The sequence below is a fragment of the Caretta caretta genome, chromosome 10 (assembly GCF_965140235.1).
Source record: "Caretta caretta isolate rCarCar2 chromosome 10, rCarCar1.hap1, whole genome shotgun sequence".
Classification (NCBI taxonomy): domain Eukaryota; kingdom Metazoa; phylum Chordata; order Testudines; family Cheloniidae; genus Caretta; species Caretta caretta.
This window is the reverse complement of record NC_134215.1, coordinates 59,241,687-59,263,568: the sequence shown is the minus strand read 5'-3', so window position 1 is coordinate 59,263,568 and position 21,882 is coordinate 59,241,687. Positions and strand designations below refer to the sequence as shown.

Sequence of the window (21,882 nt, the reverse complement as noted above, 5' to 3'; positions counted from 1 at the left end):
ACTGTATTCCTCCCTCCCTCCCAAGCTTCAAGACCCAGTTCTTGATAGAAAACATGTCTAGGATGGCTTCTGTACATCCTTAGCAGTGTTTTGTACACTGGTATAGCTCAGCTGATTTCATTGGAGTTATCAGTGTCAAATTTGTGTAAAGGAGCGGTGATCAGTCACATTGCACACAACTCTATCCAAACACATGCCGAACCATTTGATCTGACAACAGCAGTCTGGAAAAGCATTCTGGGTATTTGTATGCAAATAAATACAAGATGTGACCCACTTAACTTCCCAAATTCCCATATCAGAACATTCACCTTTGCATATTAGAATAGAGGTTTCCTAGACCTTGGTGGTAGTCATAGACCCTTTTTTAGTCTCCCTCTTTCTTCTCTTGAGTGGTACCCAGCCTGTTACAGTGGTAGGGGAGTGACCTAACTGTATGTATGTCTGAATAGGTGTATGCATGCACACACAAAAATATGCATAAATATGCACCTTACAATTTTGGCATATCTCTTATGCACTTATTAAGTTTAGACTTCTAAAATTAATACATTTGAAACCTATAAATCAATAAGTTTATTTTGGGGGAAAGAGAAGAAAATTTAGTATTTTTTAAAAAATAACCTTTTTTATTTTAACATATTACATGGCAAAAATGTTTTAGCTCAAGTATTACATTTTTGTGTACTCAGTAGCCATTTACTACATTAATGTATCTGCACTACAGTTTTTCATAAACTACAAATAATTTTAAGGGGACATTTTTTATTTTGTTTTTGCACTATGCCTCAGTTCCTGGTCCACGACTGGAGCCTCCTAGATACTACAATACCACTGCTATTAATAACAACAATATAAATCGTTCATATTGGAATATTTAGCAAAATTATCGTTATAAAGATATTGCCTCCCTTGGCACAACCTGCATTATACTATGAGTCATTGATGAATTGTCTATATTGATTTTGTTTATACATAACATACCTGAATGCTCTGATTTATTTCACTGCTGATTTATACTTGCTGTAATTAGAATCATTTGATTGTTATGTTTGTTTGGTCCCCTGTATATTTTTCAAATTGATGAGAAAGTTGGTTATTTACAGTGGAAAATGTTCATGCTGAGTTTATCTGAAGCAAGGGCTTACCAGAAGAAATTGGTACTCCACTGCCAAATCAAAATAAGATTTTTAGAAGCTGTGCCAGACTTAAAAGGTTATTTAATGTTGACATTTTAGGATCACTCAGCAGGATATAGACTTGCATTACTTCTCCTCCCTCCCCCTATTTCCCCCCCCCCCCCCCATTCTAAAAAAGCAGACAGGTTTCTGATTGGATTATGCAGTGCAGTGACACTAAACTCCCAACAGTTTCATGAATGTTTTACCTGAGTTGCTGGGATTCCAACTTGTTAAATATTTAAACAAGAATAAAGTTATTTTAAAATCGAAACTTATTTTGGGACCACTATTTTGTTTCTGTGTGAGATATGTGCTTTGTAAGCAGAATCAACACGGAGGCTTTTATCAGGCCACCTGGTTGAATTGGCACACCAGAAAGTGTGGTGTTAAGATCACAGCAGTACTTTGGCAACTTGCTAAAAACAAAATAATGTCAACAAATGAATTAAATATTGGGACTTGCTGCACTCCTCCCTTTAATTTGGGTCCCTGTACTAGCATGCTGTTCCTTATGTGTGACAGCCAAATATTACATTGTTGCTTTTTGTTGCTTTCCAATTTTTAGGTATATGCACCATCCCCAAGTTCTGATGATTTCAATAGAGAATCTCCAAGTTACCCATCTCCTAAACCACCGAGCAGTATGTTTGCTAGCACTTTCTTTATGCAAGGTGAGTAAAGTAACTCTAACTACAGTAATGTTAGTAATTTGTCCTTTAGGTGGAAATGTGAGGCTTAACCCAGTGTTGCATTGAATAATGTAATAAATACATTTCCAGGGAAGCTAAGGTATTGTGCTGGGTCGTAGCATTGAATTTTGTATACTTTTACAAACTGTTAGCTGAAGGGAGCTATCCTTTGAGTTAAAGGTTTCTTTGTGACATTAATTGCTGACTGTAATTTAAGGGGATTATCCAGCAGGCCAGATGGACAGAATGCCCCATTCTTTGATTTGTAGGGGCTTCAGAACAACACACCAGAATGATAGCGGAAAATGAGGTGAGGGCTTCTTGGTCATTCTGGTGTTTGGCTGTACAATATCTGTTAACAATCAGGGTTCTCAGTGAATGCTTATGTCTCCACCATGTCAAAAATACAGATGACTTTGAATTGCACAAAAACAGGGACCAGAATTCATGAGATTGAGACCACGTTTCCTCAACTTCATGTCACATAACTAGGGGTTAGATGAGATTTTGAAATATACTGTAAACATCATCATCATCTTTGAGTACTGAAGTGTACAATGTCATTGCAGTCTTTATTGCTGAGGGAAAACAGTGCTGATACACTTTGGTTTGAGGTTTATATAATGTAGTAATTATCAGTTATTTAAGTCTGCTATTATGGAACCTTTTTTATTTTATAGTGTTAGAATGTTTTAGCAAATATAAAGTGCCTATTAGGGATTGAGAAATCTTTTCCACTGTATATATATGGTGAATATTACTTAGCCAAGCATCAAGTTTTTTTGAAGTCTGGAATTTTTATCATCCCTCTTGATATAAATCTGGCCTTACTGAAGGTCTTTGTAATTAGTAGAGTACTTGTTATTTTCTCAGCTGTGGTTGGATTGTATTTCAGCTGTAAAGCCTCATTTTTTTAAATATAGCAACACAGTGTGGTGGCAGGAGAATGGGAGACACCGTATTAGCTATTCCCTATTTCAGGACTGATATTAGGCTAATTGAGTTGTTGAATTATGTATTTTTAAAATAATGTAAAGTAAAGGAGAACTCAGTATACTTCATGTATTAGAGAGATCTTTCTTTTCTTTTGTTAAAAAAAAAAAACAGATGGAACCCACAACTCTTCTGATCTTTGGAATTCATCCAATGGGATGAGCCAGCCTGGTTATGGTGGAATGCTGGGAAGCTCCTCTTCTCACATGTCACAGTCCAGCAGTTATGGCAGTCTACAAACACATGACCGCTTGGTAAGTTATATAGGCTAATGCAATTGCATATGTAAATATATTTCTGGAGACTGATCTGTTTCATTTCCCGTCTATCTTCTAGTAGTGTCAATTCAAAATTAGATTGTCAGAATTCATAATCGTGGCATATTGATTTTGTTGTATCTTGTTTGTGTATAATTTTAAAATGATTTTTTGTAATGGAATGGGTTGTTTGGCTGAGGGACAGCTAGTCCCTTTCTTAGATAATGGTATCTTAACAAGATATATAAATGTATTTAAAGATCCTGCTTAATTGGCTCTTATTTGTTTTGCTTCTTTCTAGAGCTATCCCCCACATTCAGTCTCGCCTACAGATATAAATGCCAGTCTTCCTCCAATGTCTAGCTTCCATCGTGGCAGTACCAGTAGTTCACCTTATGTCGCTGCCTCACATACTCCACCTATCAATGGATCAGATAATATACTGGGTAAGATTCTCTTAGGATTAAATAAGAATTCTTAAGGTGCAATTTGAAGTTATTTAACCAATAAAGGTTCCTTTTCTGTTGTTTTTTAGATCTGTAAGATACTAAGAGGTAGGCCTGGTCTCCACACAAATTTTTGCCCGGTTAACTAAAGGGAGGATATTTTTTAAACCAATTTAGTTAAATCAGTGCAACCACCCCATCCCACCCCAATGTGGACCCTCAAACTGGTTTGATTCTATTAAATCGGTTCAGCTTAAGTTGGTTTGTAATAGACTTAAACTGAACTGATTTCAGACACACTTAAACTGTGCCCATACTAACCCATACTAAGGAATTGCACCCATTTAATAAATGGCCAGTGGTCCCCCAGGCTTTGTGAAATCAGTGCATAAACAGCATGTAGAAAGCTCCTGTTTTGTGATATAGATGTCATCGCTGTATTAATGGAGCATTGTGGTGGCTCGAGGCATTTTGTCTTTAGAGTGGATCTGCTACAAAATCTTTCATGGTGTATTATGTGCCCCCTCCCCTCATATTTGGCCTCAGATCACTGGCCAGTGCCAAAGGAAGAAGGTCAGTGGCAGGTTATTAACTCTCTTTAATCCCTTCACCGCGTATCCAGAGAGTACAAATGTGAACTCATTTTTTTCTCTTTTCATAGAAATTGTGAATAATGATGATGTATCTCATAAAATCACTTATTAATACAGCCATGGAAATTCAGTGGTTTCCATTCTCAAGATTGCATGACTACCTTTTTAATTGGGTATGGGTTCACACTCAGCTTTACTTTCAGTCTTCGTGTAAGGGAAACTTAGGACTTGGCTACACTTGCAAGTTACAGCGCAATAAAGGAGCCCCGGGCGCACTGGCTCACTACCCGTCCACACTGGCAATGCATGTAGAGTGCTCTGACTCCGTGGCTACAGCACTGCTGGTACTCCACCTTGGCGAGTGAAATAACGTTTGCTGCACCCCCTCTGGAGTGCCGCGGTGCCAGTGTGAACGAGTTGTTGCTTTACTGCGCTGTGATCAGCCTCCGAAAATGCCCCATAATCCCCTTAAGTCAAGTACCCACTCTTGTCATTATTTGGAATCAGCTGTAGGAATGCGGAAATGCCCTTTGAAAGCTCCATTTCTGACAGCCGGCTGCTTATCTGCTCCAAGACAAAGCAACCATTAGTGTGGAATGCTGTGTGAGAGAGAGAGAGGCGGGGGTGCGAGGGAGGGCTCTGAACTTACAAGACAGCATGCTGACATGCTCTCAGCCCCCTCAAAAACCCACTCTCTCTCCCCCCACATACATACAACACACTCCCTGTCGCACTCCCCCCTCCATTTGAAAAGCATGTTGCAGCCACTTGCATGCTGGGATACCTGCCCATAATGCACCGCTCCCAATGCTGCTGCAAGTGCCGCAAATGTGGCCACGCCAGTGCGCTGCCAACTGTCAGTGTGGACGGACTGCAGTGCTTTCCCTACTGCACTCTACAAAGGCGGGTTTAACTCAAAGCACTCTATATCTGCAAGTGTAGCCATGCCCTTAGTCTGGTTGGTTGTATTTGCCCTGATTTGGGGGCATATAATAAACCTGGATCCTTAAATGAGTCCAGTTCATAAAGCATTCTGTAATCCAGTGAGAGATTTGAAGTTTATTATAAAACATAAAATCAGGTGATCGATGAATGATTTGGATTTCATGGTGAACGTTTTGCACAGCTTTGTATGAAAGTGCAATATTTGCTGGCAGAATTTGATGTCCACAGAATTTATCTGTATTCTTAAAGGGACATATTCAGGATAAAATTCATATTTTGAAACAAAAAAATTCCTCACCTGTGTTTCTAATTGGTTGAGCTTTTGAAGCCTTATGTTCAACTTGATGGCCTTTGGAATGAGGAGGCACACAGAGCCTTTGGCATGTGGCACAGGTGGAAATGGGGAGACAGAGTCCATAGCATGCAGGGTGGGGCAGCAGGGAGTCCTTGAAATAGAGGGTTTGGGAGGGTGACACACAGGGAACCTGTGGGAGGGAATAGAGGAATGCAAAGAGCTGCTGAGAGTCCCATGAGCTTGGCCTGCCTACATAAGCAGTTAAATTTGCAACCCTTTAGTGTTACTTTATATTATTAAAACTAATTAAAAATATTTTTCACAGTCTGTTTTCCTTTTGCATTTCATTCAGCCTGGATAATGAAACTAGGCAAATCTGTTTCACTCTTGTCCCTGACTAGCTTCACTTTCTCATCCTCGTGCTGGAACAATGCTGTTGTATTTGGGCTGCAAATGGTGCAGGGAAATGAGATTACCAAAATCTAAACACAAGACTGTGTTCACTCACGTTGTTTTGATATAATGAAAACATGTTCTATTGACATGAGGTTAATCATGACTTCCTGACAGTGTCCCATTAAAACAATGTGAACAGTGTGTTCAGCTGCATTTGCTAAAATTTAGATTAATAAAAGAAACTTAGTTCTTTGGCCTTAAAATAAGCATTGTGTTTATTTTCCCATTACAGGAAACAGAGGAAATGGGACTGGAAGCTCACAGACGGGTGATGCACTTGGAAAGGCATTGGCATCTGTAAGTAATGATTATTGACACAGTCTTCAGATTAATTTAAACCACATCTTTTTTAAAATGTTGATCATGGTTTCCCTTATTCATAGTTATCTTTTTGTTACTTATGAATACCTACAGTTAGAAGTTAAATATGTCCAAAACACAGTAACCTGAAGTGTTAATGTAACACTCCATGATACATTTGTGTACATTATGTCCATGTCAAGGCAAATGGAAATTATTGCTTTTATTTTTGGGAGGTTCCAATCAGATTTTTGCTAGGCATTTGCCTATCCTGCAGAAGATCAAGATATCACAAATGAGCATGGATTGGGAAGTTGTGTGTACAAAGCAAACTTTACAAACACTGGGTGTTTAGCTTAATCATAAAGCAAATTCTTTTCCGTAATATGTACATAAAACTCCGCATTGGCCTGCTAAACCCAGGGTTGTGAGTTCAATCCTTGAGGGGGCCATTAGGGATCTGGGGCAAAAATTGGGGATTGGTCCTGCTTTGAGCAGGGGGTTGGACTAGATGACCTCCTGAGGTCCCTTCCAACCCTGATATTCTATGATTCAAGTCAACGAAATTTATCTGAGGGCAAAATTAGGCACAAGGTTTAAAGTGCATGCACAGTGGCCATATAACATTGGGATTTGAAGGTACTGTGGGAAAAACAACCTTTTAGACTTAATAAATAAAATGTCAAGTGATGTGTGCTCTGTTATAAGCTATCCAACTTCAATTTATGGAGCATTTTAAAAAGGGGATTTGTATTGCATGTCTGAAAGGCAAAATCAGTGCAAGCCATTTATTAAGTTAGTTTCAGTCACTGGAAGATGCCATTGCAAATAATGAAATAAAATGAAGTAATAAATTGAAACATTGCAAGTCCCTAAACTATTAAAAATTATTTAAACTTTTGTAGATAATAATAATAATAATAATTTTAAAATGCAGTAAAACAGTGTGTGTTAATAGTATTAAAGGAGCCATTATTTTTAATAGCACAGTTCCGAGGACAGAACACATTTTGAAAACATTGTTTATATTCAGTGTCTGACTTAATACTCTGTATAGCAGAAATTCCAGATCTATGGGTGGTGGCTGGGAAAGCTCTGCCGACTTCTGTTGTTTAGCACTCTGGAAGCCTAATCCTGATTCAAGAGATAAAAATGACTCTTTTGCAGCTGCAAAAGACCATCTCTGGGCTGCTTTCTGTTTTTCCCATCTCAGCGCACTGCACGCAAATATGCACACTCATGCAGATGCGGTTAGTCTTGCTTCCTCTGATGGTCATATGTTAAAGGATGACCAGCTCTGATATGTCAGATGGACTTCACTGATGTCCATATCAGGTAGCAGATTTCTCTAAATCTGCCTGGCTTTGGAGAGAAAAATACTGTCCCTGTTGCTTTTTCGGATCAGGTACCTAGTTAACAATTCCAGGAGTGCAGAGGGCAGTCCTGTGTTTGGCTGCATGAACTGCCCATCTAGTAAAGAATTTGGGCCATTTTTGGCTCTGCTGAATCTGAAGGAAAAGCTTCTTGGACATAGCAGTGTTTACAAGCATTGTGCTGTTCATTATTCTACAGCTCTCCTAGAGCATATATGGTCCGCAGCCTGGCCAAATTTTTTGCTAAAATCTTGGCCTTATGGACTAGCCCAGACCCATGTGATCTTGTGAGATTTTCAGTTACTCTCCATCTTTTTCCTGTTGAACAGATCCACAGGTATTTTTCTCTTACTGTGACTAGCTTGGAAAACCAGGCTCATGTTTGGAGAAAATTCCAAATTTACTGTGAGTGGAAGTCAGGGCAGGAATGTTTAATCTAACTGGTGGGTGGGCTTTGGTTGTCATAGTAACTTAGTTCTGTCATCCTATGTTGTTGCTTGGCAGGAGCAGCCAGGTCATTCCATAAATCATTTCTGTCATAGCTGATGGTGATGCATTCCATCTGCTCTATCAGTGCATGCCATAGTCTGCACACTTCAAATCCCTTGCTTCATCCATCTGCTCCCTTTACCCCAAATACACACACACAGCCCACTTTTCACAACTGTTCAGAAAGTAATACAGCAACATTACTTTTTGAGGAAGGGAATCATAATGTTTGGAGTGAAAATGGTGCATTTAAATTTCAGTGGCTAATAAACTTTGTGAAATTGTATCTGTTTTTGCAAAGATTTTTTTAAAATGCTTAAATTGTCTTGAATTTTTAAAGCCACTATCTGTCTTTTTAGATGTTAAACACCACTACTAGTATTATTAGGAGGAATTTCTAGTTCTAAGATTCTGTTGCTGTACATCTTACAAAGGCCTTTCATGTGTGAAACATCAGAGGCTACACCATTTGTTCCTCAGTTTAGGTATTAAAGACCATACAGAATACTGTGTGATTAAACATGTAAGGCCAGATAATACATTTGCAAAGGTTCTTTTATTTTAGGTTTAAGCCTGGATAATTGTGGTCTTAATCTCAGGGTAGGCAAGAAAGAGAATTGTACATGAAAGTATTTACACAAAGTTCCGAAAGCCCTGTGGATTATGCATTAGTTTGGATAATGAACTAGTGTAGATAGAAAGAGAAGAAAATCTGGGTATTTGTGCCATTTCTAATGTGTTTCCCTGAACATTTGCCAAACAATAACCCTTTAAGATTGTGCCCATGGAGGGTTATATGGAGGGAGAAACATCTGGTTTATTTCAGTGCCTAATGCCAAATCAAAACACTTGGTCTTTAATTTAGAGGAGATCAAACAGGAGAGCTGTTTAACTTTGTTGATTATATCAGACCTCTTTGTGATAACTTATGTTTTGATTCCTACCTCAATACTAGGGTAAAGGCCTTTGTGTGATCTGGGTAGTTAAATGGCCAGTGGTCCCCTAACAAAAGAAAAGAAAATGTAGGGAAGTTGACTTTTAAAAGTAATTCATGAATTAAGTTTCTTTGTTGCTTTAGACTCAATAACATTAGCATAACAAAGCTTAACTGAAATGTACACAGTAGTGTTTAAAAAATTGGACTAAGAGCTCCGAGGTTTGGCGCTGCGGGCTCTCAATTGTGCAGCTTTTGTCTAAGGCCCTTTTCATTAGATACTGGCATATTGGCACCCTGCTGATTGGAATGGACCATGACTGATAGGAGGAGGAGTTTCATTTGTTGCAGTAAAATGAGTCATGTTACCGTTTAAGCCTGGCAGAAGGCATCAGAGTTGTTCATCATTGGTCATTTAACAATACAGCAGCCATGGGATGCATGCAGAATGTGTTCTGATTTTGTATTTAACCTGTGGCTTTTAACAGGTTTGTTTGGGGTTTTTTACATGATTTTTAAAAAAGATTGCTATGTAGATAGCTGAAAAAAATGGATTATCTGGCTATGCAGGAAGAAGCCAGGAGACACTGGGAGCTTTTCTTCACTACTGGGTAAGTCGACCTAAGTTACGCTACTAGTTATGCTATGTAGTTTAGGTCGACTTACTCCGATGTCTTCACTGCTCCATGTTGATGGGAGACGCTCTCCAGTCGACTTACCTTAATCTTCCCGGGGAGCTGGAGTACTGGGGTCGACTGGAGAGCGCTCTGCTGTCAATTGAGTGGGTCTTCACAAGTCCTGGATGTGGTTTAATTAGGCTGCAACTTTATCCCTAAATGTCTGGGGGTACCCGGCAGATAAGCGTGCAGTGCAGGTAATTCCATAATTGTTTATGTATACCCAGTGGGATGAGGCTACTGTCAGCCCACCCTCTTTGCCCATCCTGGTCCCTAGCCAACCCACTGCTGGGACTTCGTCATCCTGTGTCGTCCCCCCCCCCCCCCCCGAATTAGGGTTAAGGGGAGCTATAAAGTCAGATGTTCGATCCTGCCATACCAGTCATAGAAACTCCAACCCTCCCTCCCCGTTTCCACTCTTTTAATACCTACTTTAAATCCTTTACCAATCCATTTTATCTGATCATTATATCCCTTCCCTATGGAGTACTTGCTCTGGGCATCCTCCCCACACCTTCATAATGAGTTGTGACATCACAGCCTAACCTCTGTTTCATATTCACCCCAGTTCAGCCTCCAACCTGCTTTGGGGAAGGCAAAAAGCTCTCACATTGCCTTGGCCAATCTGATGCTGAAGGAAAAAGTCCTTCCCAGCCCCACAAGAGAGGAGTGACTAACATAATTCACACAGCAGATCATGACAAACCCTGGTATTTAACTACTCCCATGGGTGAGAGGATGGATTCTGCTCCACCTTGTCCAGGTAAAAAAGGGCTTTTCAAGCACCAGCAAGGACCTAAATAGTTCCTCCTCTTCTAGTCACTTGTGTCAGGGATGGTCAGCGTCCACATGCTGACCTGGTCTGACGCTGTTGCAGCAAGTCCCTCTCTGGCTCTCTAGCCCTTAAAGGAACGCACACCTTTTCCAACAAACCAGACAACAGCCCCCACCACTTAATGTGCGATAAGATCAAATTTTCTTTTGGCATGACATGTTTTGTTCAGACATAGAATTTATTGTGTATACCACCCTTTTCTTTGGAACGTTTAAAGTTTACATAGCAAATTTAGCAACACAGTGTAATCAAGTCTTAATCGTAATTTTATACTGATTTGAAGTTCTTTCATTTAAGTCATTGGTCTGTGGAATAATTCTGGTTTTTTACATATATTTTCTATCTCACGTGCAAAATGTGGTGTGTGGGGTTTTTTGGAGTGTGGTTTTGGTATTTTTTGTTTATTAACTTATGTAAGTATGAAGGACCAAGAAAGTATATGCAGCCCATAAAGTCCTGCCTTTTACAGCTCATGAAATATTATACTAATCCACCAACTTCCGGCTTATCATCATTTTACCACTGAAATGTCAGATTGTGTTTGTGCAAAGTCGGAACTAGTGGGTGAATGGAGTTTCAGACTGCCGAACAGCCATCTGAAGGTTCAAATATTTTTGTCTCTTCTAGCCCTAGAGTGAGAGAGATTTGAATTTATGACCTAGAAGAAAAATGTTCCATATCCCATGACCAGTACCTATACCTATCCAGTTCCTTCTCCAGAACAGATTTTCAAGGCGCTTACAATTTTAGATTTTAATTGGAAACTTAAAGATTTAATTTGCTGTTTTATCCAAAGTCACTCAACTGTATTATTATATAAAGCATAGAAAGATATTGTTGCCAAGTTAGTAATAGCTTTAAAAGTTCAAAATTTTGTATTATGTATATATTTTGGAAGCTGTTTGTCTAGAAATCAACCAAGGAGAATCTTTATGTGCAAAATAATCGTTAGTAATAACAGCACAATTTCAGATGACTATTTTTTTTTTTTTTTGGTCAGGTGATACCAGTAATTAGAGATCAGTCTTTTTCACAGTATTCTCTCTTATTAAGGATTAATTTTTTTAAAAATTAACCATAATTTGTCAAGTTTTATAGGGTCTTTTGTCCATGTAAAGGAGAGTCACAGTTATTTCTCCAAATTTTCCTGAAGTTGTTTTTATACGTTATTCTCATTAATTATCTGTAGACTTGTTAACTTGACTTCCACAATTCTTCTTGAATTTAATCCTAAAGTTCTTGTAGTTTGTAAAAAGCGTATTCGGCACTGCTTGTTTTGACAAGTACTTGAAAATGAAAGATCTATGGACTCTGTGGCCATTTTTAAAACCTTCTAAGTAATAAAACAGAGCTACGATTAATGAGCCAATCTTTTCATCAAATTAACATTAGTGGTGGCAACTGAAAGTATAAAAATGAGTCCGAATCAACAGATTTTTATTTTTTTTTATTAGCTGTCACATGTATTGATAGATATGTGCATCCTTTTGTTGTTAGATTTATTCTCCTGACCATACCAGCAGTAGTTTTCCATCAAATCCATCAACACCAGTTGGATCACCATCACCTCTCACAGGTAGGATCTACAACTTGTCAGTATTTTATTTGCTCTTTTGAAAACTTCCTCGTTAGTTTGACTTCACAATGAAATCTGTGGTACTTTCCATGCATATCTAATGGCAATATGGCTGTTACAGTAAACTTTCAATCTATCATTTGTACAATGTACTTGTATTGTACCTTGATTAAAAATGGTTTTCATTAATGTATTTGCTTGTTTAAATTTTAGCCAAAAAAACCTCACTCCAAACCCTTTTGTTTGTCTGATTTAACTAGTCTTGGCAGAAGTTGATTTTTAGTTTTTTACAATTTTGATGGATATATCATGTTTATTATTTAGCATTTTAAAATATGCTTATCTGTTTAAATTTTTAAACTTACATGAAATTCTGGGGTTGAAGCATTTTTTTATTTTATCCGTTTAAATTTTCATGGTTATGGGAAATTACAGGGGGAGTTAGAGTAGGGATTCAGACAATAATGATTTAATTATAGTAGACATTGAAATTCAAAAAGTTAAAACTTTATAGCTGTTAAAACATGAATTGTCAACATCCTGTCAAAATATACAAAATAAATATCCTTAGATCAAATTCTTATAGGTTCTCAAGCAACATTTTTCTTTCTTTGCCTGTCTGCAAATTTTGAATATCATCTCTGGGTGCATGAGGATAATGAACTTGATATTTACAAATGTTGACTACTAAAAATCTAATCCTCCCAAGCCTAGATTTAACAGATTTGAGGGGAATACCTTGATGTATTTCTTTCCTTGTTTGTAATACAAATACTTATTGCTATTAAAGTTATAATAAGTCCAATATCATTTTTGCATAATTATTTTATGCTGTTTTTGGCCAATTATTTAAAAAAATTCTCATTTGCTAGGAATTTGAAGTTCTCACATAATAGTAATCTTATTTGTAAATACAGAATAGTAAAACTTGACATGTTAAAAAGTCTGTACTCTGTTAAATGTTTTTCTCTACCATTTGAGAGAAACAGCACTCAGTGATCTTTTTTTCAGAACAGCATACAAGATAATAGGGGAATAGCTTTCAAAAACAAGCTGTGCGTTCCCTGTGGTGAAAATACAGTAGCCTGTGAAGTCATTCAGTTTTTGGGTGGGGCAGGTTTTCATTCATATTTCTCATGAACGTTTTCATAATGTGAGGAACATACTTGCTGTTTTCAAAATACGTACTCTGTATTGCAGCCATTTCTGACCCCCACACTTTGTGTTAGTCGTGTGAATTTGGTAAGAAGCATTCCAGTGTGGAGATGAACGATGAGCAGCTGCTTAGAGCTATTAGTGAGTATTGCAGCTTTCACAGACACTGTGGCCTCAGCTGTCTAGTAAAAGTTGAACAGCTGTTCTGAACATAGAGAGGATTGTGAAAGCCCCATTGACTTAAATTTGTTGTTTAACAAAGAACTGGAATTATGGGCAGGATGATGTAACTTTAACCCTGTTCATTCCTGTAGTACAATTTTTTTAAATTATTGACATTTTTTACATCAGCCTATTTTCCCACTCGCTGTTATCGGATGTATTCACACAAACTCCTCATTGATTTTCCTTTCCCTGCTGACCAGTTTTCAACAAGGGCTTTTTCTTTTTTTAAATTTGTTGATAGTGGAAGTTGTCGAGTGTCCTTGACTCCAAGTGTCTTGTAATTTAGAGAAGTAAATCAGTAAATGTCTTTGCATTTAAAAAAAGTGTCAAAGAAACTCACCTCATCCAGTCTTTTGGCCATATTTAGTGGATGCTGTGCTAGTTTTCCATGCGTTCAGTTGATGAATGAACGTCTCCTGGCTGACATGGCATACCTGAACAGCTGCTTTAGGTGTTTTTTCTGTAATAACTGAAAAATGCATGTTGAACTGCGTAATGAAGGGATTAATGCATTTCTTTGATTCAGTGGTTACAGTTGAAGAAAAATGTCTTGTGTATCCTTGTTCTGCTGACATGGCAGGTCAGAGCCTATAAGTTTATGCAGTATATATTTTTTTATCTTTTAACAACGAGGCAAAACTTGAAAGGGGGGTGCTTTGTGGATAGAGGAGAGTAAGTAAAACATTTTAAAGTAGTTACTGTGAAAAAGATCCAAATTGGGGTTCCTGATTAAGGATTCCACACCACTTAATCTTTGTGAGCACTGTAGACTTTCTTGAATGACTTTCATTGGTGGAACTAACTTTCAGTTTTGGGGAATGGAGACTTGAGTCCCTGCACTTCTGACTCTGCCCCAGCACCACTGCCCTTGTCTCCTAGATTCTGCAGTGATTGGCGAGCCCCCCAGTATTCCCAACCTGATTCCAGCCTTATTTCTAGGTTCTAATTGGTAACCCACTAGTAGGTTCCACCAAATAGCACTGGGATCCTCTTCAGGGGAGAGACCAGCATCTCTTTTAGAAACACCTCCAACCTTGATTTTAAATTTGCCTGTGATAGAGAATCAATCACAACCCTTGATAAGTTGTTCCAATGGTTAATTACCCTCACTTGTGAGTTAGGAATGCTGGGTCCTATTCCTAGCTATGCCACTCATACCCAGTGAGGCAAAATTCAGAGTTGTTGTTATTATTATATTTATCGTTATTGACACTTTTGGCAGCCATCTTTTATCTGGATCAAAAAACCCCAAAAACCCCACTACCATTACTGACTTGATAAAAGTATTAAAAAGTAAACACATGAAGTATCCTAAAATAAAAAATAGCGTTTTCTGAATAGTGTATTAAAACACTTCATATTTGTTATAATCGTTGGTGGAAAGAAACCCCAATCAAAAAATAGTTTCAGTGAAATAGGGTGAATAGTGATATTTTTTGCCAAATCTAAAATGGCTGCTGACACGTTTAATGGTATTCTTAGAGTTCACCTCTCTTCTCTTTTATATAATTAAAAGGCCTTGTTTATTTATTAGTCTAGTTATTCTAGGCTTGGGTAACTGATAACTCATTCATTCTTTCATTGCTAATTAGGGACCAGGGATCAAGCATTCAGAAATAATGAGGTTGCCTTAAAACTCGACAGATCTTTTTAAAATGATAACTTTAGTGTTTTTTATTTGCCTTCTGACTTTTGAGTCTTTAGGTTCACATTCCCAAACTTTTCTTTGCAACAGCAACAGGACTAGAGATGCTCATGTCTTTACAAAAAGAGTTGCCATAACAAGAAGACTCCAAGAGCTGGAGCTTTAAGAAAAACACCAAATATTGTGAACTAACAGTAAAATCATGAGCAGTGGTAACTCCTCTGTCTCACCTTCCCTTGCCTGAATTGAATCCCAGTCTGCAAAAACTTGCTCACATGCATGACTTTTCAACATGGCATCAATGGACCTATAACGTGTGTAAAGTTACACATGTACACATTTGCATGATTGGAGCCCTGGCATTTTGAGAATCCATTCCTATGGGATTGGAGGCATTCACTCAGTGAACTTTGAGGGCGGGGGGAAGCCCATTGCTGGCTCTAACATATGTTTGAAAGGTAAGGAGTTGGGGAAGGCTGGGATGGGAAGGTGAAAACAACAGCATTGAGGTTGTCATATATGATCCTTGGAAATCTTCACTTCTTTGGCTTATTTGTTTTTTCCTACTGTTATGTGGGTGCTGCACCAAAAGCTGCAGTTATTAATTGCAGGGCTAGTGGTGCCAGAATGCTTTTTCATGAACAAACTTCTGTAAGAGGGAGTGGGGAGAGGCAAGCAGGAAATTAGTGCCATCTGGCAACCTACATGGCCATGGAAACAAAATACACCAGTAATATTGAAAAGTCCCCCATTATTACCAGAAGTGTGCAGGTTGCATTAACTGCAGGTTGCACTCAGATATTTTTGTGAGGGGACCCAGCCAAATAGTTTTGCTCTGGGCATAATTATAGTGAACAACACCTCTGTTGTCCAAAATGAAGTAGTACATCGAACGCTAGATGAATATGTGCAGGTTTAGAAGATTCATGTTCTGATTAGATAAGTAGGCTGCTTTCTTTCCTGAGGTTTTCAGTTTACATTCTGCTTTTATTTATTCCTTTCTGACTAATATTTAGAATACTACTTTAGGGAGTGGTGTACTCATTCCCTCCTATCAGTAACTGGCACTTGTTAAAGCTGCAATTAATGGTTTCCATAAGAAGTTGCTGTCTCCTAAAATGGCTTTTTGGCATTGGGTTGGTATGATCCTCGAGCTGAGCCTAAAAATTCTGAAAGATATTTAGACAACATTTTTGTAAGATTTAACTAAGTATTATCCTCAAAAGTAGGATGTGACAGGTAATGCTGAGGAGATTATAGATGCAAGACCAAGAATAGCTGTACGAGGTGAAAATTTGTGGTTACACTCTGGTACTCTGATAATTATTTTGAGAGAAAATCCTAGTACAGTCATGGCAGAAAGGTGCTTGTATGAAATCAGAGATCCTCTTTTTAACTTAAATTTTGAAAGGAGATATCTGAGATGTTTTTGCAGTTGTGCAGTATGCAGTCCTTTTCTTAAATGAAACCCTTGTTTTAAAGGGTGACTGTTTGTGGATCACTGAACAAAGGAACTATAACATTATTAAACTTCTTCCCGGTTTTCCAGGAACAGAGCTATGGCTGTTGTTAAAGGAACGAGCCCCAGGCTCTTCCTTTAATGAGTTGTTTTGGATTGTATGTCCATAATTTATTAATGTAATTGCTTTATTATTACATTTGTATGGCTAAAAGGAAGCTGTCTTTAATGGACATAGAAATACATGTAGCCTTTATAAAAGATGCATTGTTAGCTGATGAGAAAAATACATGTACTACGTCAGGCTTTGTGTTTAGAAAGTTCTTTTTCAGTCATTGCAGTTCATATCTATTTATTCCTAAATTGTACATGGTTGTGAATATTCTATATGGCAGATTAGAATGTTTATATTTTAAACTTGCAATAAATATATGGGTAATTTGAATAAAATTGCTACTTTGCTTCATAGATAAAGAATTGTTTTTCTTCAGCTGAAATGAAACTTGTTCTAATTTACCTTAAATACATCTGAGATAACAGCCAGATCATATTTATCTTATACATATATATATATATATCTTTAGCTTCCTAAATGTGACATGCGTAATGTGTACAGAAAGATTTCAGTTGGAGTAGATGGAAAAAATTAATTTAGAATAAAACAAAGCAAAGTAACGCTTGCAACTTAATGAGAGATGTCATGGAGAAATGACATACAAAACAATTTTTATCTTCAGTTCCACACCCAGCTGATTTTTAGTTATAAATAAACTAGTATATACTCTTAACTGCCACAAGGGCATAATTGCACATCACTAATATAAAACAAAATTCAATAACATTTTTATCATGATACTGGGAAGAGACAGGAGCTTCACAGGTATAATTAACTGCATTAGTCCACTGGCTTTTTTGAAAATCAGAAGATATAACTTGTATATAATAAGTAACAGTACCTGGGATCTTTTCATCAACAAGAAACATTAAAATTGCAGGTGCCAGTTATCTGAAAATTGTCAGTTACAAAGAAAAATGAAGAAACTTGATCTCCTTTGCCAACCCTTAAATTACCCTGTCTTCATACAAATTATGTTATAATTTCACGATGTTAAAATGTGTATGTTTGGTTCATAAATGTGTGTGTTAACCTGTACAATTTTGGCAGGGGCCAGTCAGTGGTCTAGGACTGGAGGACAAGCTCCCTCATCTCCAAACTATGAAAACTCTCTCCACTCTTTGGTAAGAATTGTTTGAAGCTACATATTACTTTCTAGCTAACAGTTGAAGGTTCATTTTTGTATAAATCCTGCATATCATTAATGAAAACAGTAGGATATCATTACAAATGAATTCTTTGCTAACAAATGGTCTGGTTCAATTGAACAATATAAGACATGTAGGGTGTGTCTTTCACCATCTGTTCCTTGGGCATCAGGCTTCTATCCTAAGGACAGCTGGTGCTAAAACACTGTTAGGAGATTCCAGTACCTTTTCACAAACCCATAGCTAATTCTTATCTAAAGCTCACTTTGTAGAGTAAAGATAAAGTAAAAGATTTAATATCTTTGCATTTATATCTACTTTTTTTTTCTTATGTGGTAATCCTATGGGTTTTTTCTCATTATACTATGACTAACGTATTACAATTGGACATTTTTACATTTAAGTATTATTAACTTATTGTTATTGGGGAACATTAATTACTATATTGTACTGAAAAGGACAGACTTTCTATACAGAAGAAAACACAGGAAAGAAACTACAGTATTGGGGGGATGGGAGGAATTTGCATGTAATAGGTTTGAAAAATCTCTGAAGGGTTTTAGTTGCTGTCTTTCCTTTGCTGGTACAGTGTCAGGAAGGGGAAAAAGAACTGATAGAATATTGAGCAAGGCTTTGGTTAGTTGTTAATAATTCTAGTTTCCAAAAATATATAATTCCTTTTTTCTGTAACTAACAGAAATAAATATAAAAGAAATCAATTTCCTTTTCTTCACACATTTTGCAATTATATGTAAACAATATGTGCATCTTAGAATGCTAACATTATAACTGCAGTGTTGAGCATTTAGCCTTTTCATACCTTAATATAATCAGATCTCTGTTGCATTAACTTGACTAACATTTTATGCTGACATGCACATCAGCTGTTTCCTCACCTCTTTTTTGAATTAATCTTAACCTGTGCTTTGCTTCCTGTTCTGTCTTGACTTTGCCAGAAAAATCGAGTTGAGCAGCAACTTCACGAGCATTTGCAAGATGCAATGTCCTTCTTAAAGGATGTCTGTGAGGTACTATTTCTCTTCAGATGGTGCCTTTTTGTGTTTCAGTTAATTCTACTTACATATTTCTATTAAAATCTTAAATTAGCACAGTGTGTGTCCAGTCTTTTGCCTCCAACACTTTGCCATTTTAGTTTCTAGAGCACTGCAAGACCAGAATCATCTTTGCTTATTTCTCTAGAGAAACAATAAAGATAGACATAGAGAACTATTTTGTGGCAGTGTACAGAATTTGTGCATTTACTAGGGAAAATACTCCAACATATGTTCATACATTTAATTTCTGAAGTTTATAACAAAATTTTGGAATTTGTGTAGAGTTGGATTTGGAACACAATCACTTAAAGCCTTGGGCTAAACCCATATCTGGCTTCTGTAACCATATACCCTCAAAAAAGTCACTACCTTTCTGAATTCTCATTAGGAATTTTTGCCCAAATGGTGATACTGATTTTATATTTTTTCTCATGTGCTACAAGGCTTTTTAGTTTTGGTACTCATTCTGGGTTTTTTTTCTGTTCAGGCTGTGTAGTAGAAACTAAATAGCATTATTGACCTTATAGTAAGCTTTGTTTTAAGAAGCAATCATCTCTTTGTTTCTGAGATGGCTTTCATTTCACATCTCTAGATATCTTAGTCTTTTTCCAGTTTATTTATAGTGCTAGTAGGTGCTTCTGAAGCCTTCCTTTTTCATTTTGCATTTCATTTGCTGTCTTGCATATCTCCCAAAGTAGAAACCATTACAATATAATGAATTAAGCAGATGTATATAATAAATGACCTTTAGTGCTCCTCTTAACTCTCAACAGCAGTCTCGAATGGAGGATCGCTTGGACAGACTTGATGATGCCATCCATGTGCTACGAAACCATGCTGTGGGGCCTTCAACAAGCCTGTCAGGTGGCCATGGAGACATACATAGTTTATTGGGGCCATCCCATAATGGGCCAATTGGAAGCCTAAACTCAAATTATGGAGCATCTAGCCTTGTCACAACCAATCGACAAGCTTCAATGGTAATATTTTTTTAAAAAACACATTAATAAATAAGTGTTTTGTCTGTAACGGTTGCCTTCTAATCTCTTTAAATCATAGTAGAGCCTAAAAAGTTACAGCTTGACTGGAATTTGTGCAATGTACACTTTCTGTGAAATTTATCAAGAATACTAGAGGTGCATTGATGGTAGAAAAAGAAATGGCAGACTGCTGCACCTGCTACTGGTTTCCAATTAGAGGGGATTTGGGTGGTGGGGCATGGAGGGAAAGAGGAGAAAAACTTAGACTTTGGCCTGGTCAGTGGCCCATAAAATCCTGCTGTGACCATATGCAGAAAGCTGAGACTTTCTGCTGAGAGCATTTGAGCTTATACATGCATTTTTTCCAGATGTGTAATAATTGGCAGAACAGTTTTCTCCTTGAAATGGTGAATAGGGAGATTGAGTGGGAAAAGCAGTCAAGAAGGACAGAATTTCAAGCGTTCTGGTCTGGAAAAGCTGTTTATTGTAAATTGGAACTAGTCTTCAATAGCAGATGCTGGCAGAAGACTGGAAGGAAGCTGTTGGAATGTGGAACCATAATGTGTACAGACTCAAAATTTAACTTCTTTTTTTTTCCAAATGAAAACGGGTTTTGAGCACAGCTGTAGTGTAAGTAACAATCAAGAGGAAACCAGTTTTAGATTAATCCTTAAGAAGAGTGAAATAATTCAGTCTATCTTTTTTAGTTTCTTTTTAACATGTGAACCATTCTGAGAAAAATGGCATTAACTCTTTTGTAGATCAAAAATATTTGTTGAAAGCATTACACTACATAGCAAATTAAATCTGCTCATAACGTTTTGCTTCCTTCACCCTCCCCCCACCCCAAGCTTAAACAAAAAATTTTTTTAAAATGCTTATTTTGGTGTGCCATGTGTTTGCATGTTTACACCATAATTTTAAAGACCAGTTACATGCTATGAAATTTTCTATTATAAAACAGATTCACAGCTGGGTACTGGGTGATCAAGGTAAAATTTCACCTATCATCAAAATAATTAGGTACCCCAATTGCTTAAGGGTTTGTATTCTGTAAAACAGAATTAGTTCCATGTGTTCTCCTTCAGAGGTCAGATATCCATTTATATTAATTTTAGAGCCAGCGCAGTAAACCTCAAAAGAGGCTGGTACTTTCCTGTAAACGTTTGGTTTTTGGGTTTTTTGGTTTTTTTTGGAGGGGAGTAGGGGGCGGTTCAGCAGCATATGCAACTTCAGGCATTCCCATCATTTCACAACAGGCTTTAAGTAATGAAGCGGGTTATGTATAAAATCTTTGAAATTAGAATGCTCTCTTCTTTATGTTGCCCATGCATTTAAGGAATGCTGTAAATGGGAGAATTTTATGGTATTCCAGTACATAGAGACTGAAGTTGTGTATTTATGGTGGAAAACTGTAGCCCTTTTAGTTGAAATAATGTGTTTCTCTGAAACTGCAGTGACAATACTGTTTTAGCAAAGGAGATTTTTCTGTCTGGGGTGTGAAACCTTCTGATCTTTCTCTTCACTCTGAATTTGTTTACGTGGTTAGTATATCCTCCTGTTTTGGTATGTGTATGAGTTGTGGCTGATCCGTGATTTGTGTTGAGCCATGGCGACATCTGCCCACCTTAAAGATGCTCAAACAATCAGCACATTCTTTGAAATGCCATACACCATCATAAAGCATTTTAGAGTGCATCAGAGTATATAGGATATGACGGCTGTTGTAGAGCAGGAAACTAATTCCCTGCTCCCTTGTGGAAGTATCTTTCAAAAGGGTGGAGGGGTAACAAATTAACCAGTTGGAAAACAAAATGCAGGATTAAAAGAGAGACAGAGGGTTCGAACAAAAGAGATTGAGCAAAATATTTCATGTGCTGCTTTTGGTTATGAGTATAAATCTAGTGTAACCAACAGCAAACTTTGGCCCAATATATAGGTTAGAAACATATTGAATTTCCCACTAAACTGGGCATAGTCAGTCAAGTGTAGATGATGCCAAAGTGTATTGAGATGCTTTTTTAAAAAGTTGTGTTCTAGACTAGGCTAGGATTAGCTTTA

The 21,882-nt window shown here is 37.4% G+C and overlaps 1 protein-coding gene across 13 annotated transcripts in view; it reads left to right on the top strand.

The window, feature by feature from the left end:
• The window catches only part of TCF12 (transcription factor 12), a 288,403-nt gene that overhangs the window by 246,790 nt on the left and 19,731 nt on the right, over positions 1-21,882 (top strand). For 6 of the 13 annotated variants that reach the window (XM_048865834.2, XM_048865832.2, XM_048865831.2 and 3 more), the window contains 8 exons: positions 1,747-1,852; positions 2,978-3,117; positions 3,422-3,566; positions 6,088-6,152; positions 11,961-12,039; positions 17,689-17,762; positions 18,743-18,814; positions 19,615-19,821. In XM_048865834.2, coding sequence (XP_048721791.1) covers positions 1,747-1,852; positions 2,978-3,117; positions 3,422-3,566; positions 6,088-6,152; positions 11,961-12,039; positions 17,689-17,762; positions 18,743-18,814; positions 19,615-19,821 — 888 coding nt within the window. The remainder of the gene's footprint in view (positions 1-1,746; positions 1,853-2,977; positions 3,118-3,421; positions 3,567-6,087; positions 6,153-11,960; positions 12,040-17,688; positions 17,763-18,742; positions 18,815-19,614; positions 19,822-21,882) is intronic. The other 7 variants (XM_048865833.2, XM_048865836.2, XM_048865835.2 and 4 more) reach the window with 2 other exon arrangements.